General features: G+C 40.1%; 1 protein-coding gene across 1 annotated transcript in view; it reads right to left on the reverse strand.

Annotated features, from left to right (window-relative positions):
• Positions 1 to 3,747, reverse strand: part of LOC306698956 (chemokine-like protein TAFA-5) — a gene marked incomplete at both ends in the record, with an annotated part of 29,228 nt that extends 25,481 nt beyond the window's left edge. The window contains one exon of the mRNA XM_079163457.1: positions 3,657 to 3,747. Within this exon, the coding sequence (XP_079019583.1) occupies positions 3,657 to 3,747 (91 nt within the window). The remainder of the gene's footprint in view (positions 1 to 3,656) is intronic.
• Positions 3,748 to 6,851: the final 3,104 nt, after the last annotated feature.

Below are 6,851 nucleotides of genomic sequence, written 5' to 3' on the forward strand. Positions count from 1 at the left end.
TTTAATTCTGATTTGTTTCTGACTCTTTGAAGATAAAGTGCCGTTCAGCAAAGAGCTGTAGTTCCTGATTCTGTCGCTGCAGAGACTCTTATTCTGAAGTCTGTCGGCGTCACAGCGGGCACCATGTGATTTCATTCTTTTTTAAACAAGCTTTGGTTTCATGCTCACTGTTGAACCAGTCGCTGACGTTCCCCCTCCAGATGAATTTATTCAAATCCAATTACACCCTCTGCCGCGTTTTGCTCCGTTAATTTATGTTTGTGTTTTGTTTTTTTTTCCTTCTCAGCTGCTGATCTTCTCTTTCATTCACTGTGTTCATAATTCCCATGAATATACGCTTGACTTAATGGAGCATTGAGAATTAATTTGGACTCTGAAGGCTCCTTAGATAAGCTTTTCCACACCGCAGGCACAACAGTGTATCTGCTGCATAATAGGCTATTTTCCAGGATCTAAATGAGCCTCATGAGCAGGCAGAGAAAAAGAAACGAGAAACTCAGTAAACAGAGAGCGTGTGGGAATTAAGTTTAGTCTGCGATTCGTGCTCATTAAAGCTTTTCACAATGATATGATCAATGAAGAAGAGACGACAGCAGACACACCTCCTACAACAGATTGTTTGTGTTCTTTAAAAGGGACGTTCACTGTATTTCCCAGTACAGATGTTAACATGCCAGTATGTGTAGCAGAAATATGATGAAGCAATGGTCCGCCTTAATAAAGAGAGAAAAACATACTGATCTGATACCTCATCCCTCTTCAAAATAAGAGTCTCTGCAGCGTGACCTGATCCTTCTCAGCTGAGTCAGTTTGAGCTCTGATTGTTGAATTTCGATGAGCAGCAGCTGGATTTTTACAATTTATTTTCTTCTTGCAGCATCACGGATGATCTGAAACATCTTCGTATGCAGAGTTTCTGCTTTAGACTCTCAAAGGGAAATCACTGTTGAAAAACAAATCTGTTTTCACCATGTGACAACACTATGGTTAAGATTTGGTTTGGTCTAAGGAAACATTTTGGTTTTGGGTTAACATTCCTACTTTGCAAAGCTTAGGGGACCTTTGTCATCGTGGTGACAATAATAAACATGTGGTCAAGGATATATGGAGCAATCGTGGTCATGATTGTAAAAAAAGTGTGTTGACTGTTAGGAAACTACTAATTACTACGGCCAGTACAAAGCTTTGTCGCTTTTACGTTCCCATACAACAGAACTGCATTGTCAATTACATTTCGAGGGAAACGTATTTTGGATTCCGGTCTGGTCTGGATTACGTTTTTGACATATCATGAACACGTTTCTAATCAAAGTCCGTGGATGTCCGTGTGAGCTTGGGTCGGAAAAACACACACACAGGACTTTCACCCAGGAGACCGCTGTTTGTGTCGCATGTTCACGAGTAAGTCAACGTTGACTTATTATATTTTACGTCAGTAACTTACATAACGCAAAAAACATTTATTTTAAGGAAAGCCATGATGTTTGTACTAAACATATATTTGTGTTTCCTGAACTTTACCGATTAAATTTGCCGCGGTTTTGTTTCAATTTACAACATTAATCACGTGATTAAAAACTGTTAAAACGTAATCTGGGGGAAAATATATTTCTCTCACGAGTAAACAAGCATTTTGAAAGTTGTTTGCTTGTCGTCTTGCAGACAGACCTGAGGAAGCATGAATTTAGACTTTTTACAAATCTGCATCATTATGTAGTTACTTTGGCATCAATGTATTGCAATTTAATCGCATAAATGTGCCTCATTCAGCTAATAAAACATTAAATAATAATAATAATACTTTTTTTTTGTATAGTGGTTTAAAAAGGTACTCAAAGGCACTTTACATGTTAAAAACGATACAATAAAAGCAATTACCATCTAAACAAAAGAGATGGCAAAACAGTTAGGAACAACACAAAAACAAAGATAACTAGCTTCACATCTTAAAAGCAGAATTACATTTAAATTAATGTTATAATCCCTAGTATGTGTTAAGCTCCAGAAAAGAAGTTATATCATTTTAAATGGTTTGGATTAGACCCTATTGCAGTTAATATCCTGGAATTTTAGCACAAGCTGTTGACCACTGTGTTCTTTGTTATTATTGTTAAAATGCGTGAAGCCTCAAACATACTGTGTTTATTGATTTTAAGGTAGATGACAGTGTGTGTGGAGTTGCACAATCTCTGGGAAGTTCCATGTGGAGTTGGCAAAACTTTTTTTCTGAGTCTAAGTGTTTTTAAAAATTATAGGTTTCAGACTATTGCTCAACAAAGCATTTTCAGATTATCCTGCACGGATGCACACTACGAATATCTTCCAAGAAAACGTTCTGTTCACCAAAAAGAGACATGAAATTGACGGAGGGAAACTGAACCTTGTTATTTGCAGATACCACCCACATTTCAACAATAAAATGCCAGTTGAAGTTTCCCTTTCAGCAAAAGGTCTGAACACTTCATCCACCAATGCTAGGCCGGCAAAAGAAAACGTATCCAAAGGGGGTGAAGCTAAAGAGGCAAAAGGTCTGGTGGGTGAACAGGTAAAGTCAAACAGGCAGAACAGATGAGTGGAGAGCGAAGCACAATAGACAATCTGGCAAAGCGAGGGACGGCGGTGGGCTGCGTACCGCAGGGCTGATGGGCTGATGGGGAAAGTGGGAACAGGCGTGCAGGTAAGTGGAGGGATGTTCATGTGATTGGGAACGGAGGAGAGTTAGTAGAAAAGCAGGGATTCACTAATTATAAGGTTGTTTCTTATGTTTTTGTGTATCGTGTTGTGACGAGTTATAGAGACAATTTTAGAGTTGAAACGATTCTGAAAAATGATTTATATTCTCTGGTATCAAAGTTTGCAGCTTTCCTATGTTTTGTATGATTGTAAAAAGACGTTTCAAGAACACATCTTATAGAGTAAACAATTAATCGAAATATGGAAAATGATATCTGTTAATTAATTTAATCTAAGGAAATAAAATCTCATATATTTTGCCAATTGACAACAGAAATGCATAAAGTGTCAATCAAATATCAAATATTTGCAATACATGATCATTAATTTGCAGTGTGAGTGTGTGTGTGCACGGTGAGAGAGAGATAGAGTCAAGTAGAGAGAGGTAGCGTTTCCTCTCTCCATCGTTTGTCTCTAATCTTTCTGGATTCTTCTAGTAAAAACCAGCGAACCTACACTGGAGTTCAGCCCACTTCCTGAGCGACTTGTTCCGGCTACACAGTCCGGCCCGGACCCGTTACTCATGTTACTGCTTTTGCTGCCGTTTTATCGGTTCTCCCGCCTTTTATTACCTTCTCATCCACTGATGTAGTCTACTTTAACCCTGGTTGTCCGCTGAACACCAACATCATCTGAATAAAAAACTGATTTTAACACATAATCTGTGACCTGTTGAGGCATTTTGGACACTCAGTTTGACCTTACACACACACACACACACGCACACATACACACAGTGGTGTTTTCATGATTACATTGAGTTACATTACATTACCCTAACCTTAAACCAAGTTCTCACCCTAAAATATGAGTTTGTCCCCATAAGGATGGTAAGTCCCCACAATGTAACTGTGTGAACAGATGTATGTCCTCATAAGACGGGTAACACATATGAAGTCTGCGACCGGACTACAGAGACGTACCTTCTCTCAGGACCTGGTTGTGGAGGATCAGGAGCAGCAGGAAGCAGACCGCAGAGGCAGTCAGAGCCCAGGCCAGCCGGAGGAGCTGCATGAGGGAGAGCCGCGAGCCGCACGGGGAACCAGAAAGTCCAAACTATGATTATCCGCAGGCTGGTGCCTCCTCACTGCGCCACATCCATCCCGGTCCGACCCAGAGGAGGACGGAAACCAGAGACGGGTGACATCTCTCGGATATAAAACCACGCACGAGCCAAATCCACAGTAGAGGAGGGTTTTTTTTAAGCAGGAGTGATAATTTTTTTGGTTTGTTTTCCCTCCCCGGACTCTCCGGGTGAAGCTGCCGGGGTCCTCGCCGCGTTCCCGGGCGCGTCACGGTGCGCAGCGGCGGCCGGTAGCAGCAGCAGATGCCCGGGGTGATCCCCTCCACGACACCATGTTCATCAAAATACCAAAATCTGCTCCGGATATGAAGTTTGCCAGTTTGCCAGACTCCAACTTACAGCTCTCTGCGCTTCGGATCCACCGGGAGTCTCCGTCCGCTCGTCCGCGTAAATCCCCCCAGAAGTAGAAAAACCGACACCGGGCCCGGCTGGAGCCGCTCTGCGGGCATGTTGCACGTTTCCGAGCCGGGTATGACGCCCCGCGGGTCAGCTGGTCGGTGCCCGGCTGCCCGGTTGGGAAGAGCGGAGGAGGAAGAGGAGCAGGAGAAGAAGATGCAGCTGCTGCCTCCGGGTCTGATGATCCGCTGCGATCTGCAGCGTTTCTCTCTCTCTCTCTCTCTCTCTCTCTCTCTCTCTCTCTCTCTCTCTCTCTCTCTCTCTCTCTCTCTCTCTCTCTCTCTGACGTCACACCGGTTACAATAACGCGTGGCAAATCCATCCACCGGCTGTGAAAGACACCGGGACTGATGCAGTAGGCTACCACAGGGGCAGAAGACCCAAATCCGGGGGTCACTTAAAGGGGCACCCTGGAGAGTTTGTGTGGTTCATCGATGCTTCTTATCAATGTTCTCTGAGCTGTATTTAGTTGATTCTTATTTAATGAATTATTTTTAAATATCAATATCATTTATGCTTCATGATCAGTCAACCAAGCATTGATAAGAATAGGGTTTTTTTTTTGTTAACGACCTGACACGTATTTATTTATTGTCAACTGATTTACACTTAAAACTGCAAACATGATGGCTTAATGAGTATTCAACAGTTATAACAGCATTATTACCAAATAAAAACCTGCAGGAGCCAAAGGGATTTTCACAACCTGGCAACCCAAAATTATCTTTTTAACTTTCTCGATTAATCTTAAACATCAGCAAACAGTGGAGATCCATCAAATGTGTTCCCATTATCTTTTTAATTGTCTGATTTCCAGAAATATTTTAATTCACGTTGCTCACGTAAAGCATGTTGTTACTTTGTTCTGAAAGTGCCGTATGAATAAAGTTCATTGTAATCGTTATAGATTCTTGTTTTGTCTGAGCAACAGTCCAAAACCTCAAATGATTACATCAGACAAAGAGAAGAAGCCAGTTATCTCGTTTCAGAAAGAACGCTGCTGATTCATTATAAGTTGATTGACTAATCATTGCAGCTCCAGTTCTTAATGATGGATTATTACCAATCTATTAAGGATAAGTAAATGTTTTATTAACATTAGTGAGGACAGACGTTTTAACTAAAGTGGTGCCAGTTGTTTTAGTTGCAATAAGAAAATGTTAAAAATCTGCAGTGGTGGAGTTGTACTCAAGTAGTCTACTGTACTTGAGTACGAATTTTAAATACTTGAGTATTTCCAATTTGAGTATTTGCTACTGAAGAAAAAGATCTCAGTACTGCTTCCATCACTGCAAAGTATAACAAATAGATGGATATGGATGGATGGATGGATAGAGATAAATCGTCCTTTATGAGAATGTTTCTGTTGCTGTTGAAGGAAACTGTAGAACCTCAGTTGCTGGCGAGCAGCCACGACAACATGAATTATTGCAGTAATCCACAAGCCAACAACTATTTTTATGTTTTCCCTGAACTGAAGACGTTGCTGGGATCCAACTCTGCAATCTGCTTCTCTTTACATTCTGTTCTAATTACTGAGTTTGTTTTCTTCCATGCAGGAATCAATTATTCATAGTTCCTATAGAAGCTGAAGCTGCAGATAGTCGGTCATGATACAAACATGTACTTTTAAAAACACTGAGTATGAATCGTGTGTTAACTTGGAATATGTCAAAGTTGATATCTGCACTTGTTCATGTTCAAATGTTCATTAGTAGAACATATTGTGGATTTTCCAGACAGCCTAATTGTTCTATATTTCTGGTAATGAGAAAAAAGAGTTGTATATACTATTTGGAGTCTGATCAGACTGACTTATTGATAATTAATTAATATATTGATATATCTGAAAACATATGTGTATGTGTATGTATATGTATATTTCTAGTATTGTTCTTTTATTTACCTTAATAAATAAATATCGTAAAGTTTTTTTACCTTCAAATATTATTTGTAGAATGCATAATTTGACCGACTGCATATTTAAATAATAATTTAATTAAATGTATGAATTAATTTACTGCTTTTAACTGAACACTGTAAAAAGCATAATCATTATTCCAGTGGCACACCAAGCTCCACTTATCACCATGTATTTAGAATATTGGACTGTATTGAGATATATTGTTTATCATTTATTTATTTATTTGCCAAGCAGTTGCAGCATTTTGTTAATCAGCTGATTGTTTCCTGCTGAGCGATGAGGCGTTCAGGGTCAGACCTCTCTGTCTCTCCCTCCTCTCTCCATCATGGTGTGTTTACATGCACTCTGACTTTTAAGTGCTCTGCTGTCGCTCACACAAACAAAGGTCACCTGCCCGCCCCCTAACCTGTCATTCAACCTGCTGAGACGAGGATGATACTGCCTTTGTGTGTGTGTGTGTGTGTGTGTGTGTGTGTGTGTGTGTGTGTGTGTGTGTGTGTGTGTGTGTGCTCCTGTGATTCTTTGTGAGGACCATGTTATAGTCCTTAAAAGTGAGGACATTGTTTTGCAAGTTTAGAACATTGTTAAAAAGTGAGTAAGTTTAGAGCACGATTCCAAAAAAAACATTTAGCTCACAAAACATGCTCAGAGTTTATAAAACATGATGTTTTGTTATATATTAACAATAAATGATGAACTACTAATTTCATATCT

Source organism: Pholis gunnellus (assembly GCF_910591455.1).
Source record: "Pholis gunnellus genome assembly, chromosome: 7".
In the NCBI taxonomy this organism is placed as follows: domain Eukaryota; kingdom Metazoa; phylum Chordata; class Actinopteri; order Perciformes; family Pholidae; genus Pholis; species Pholis gunnellus.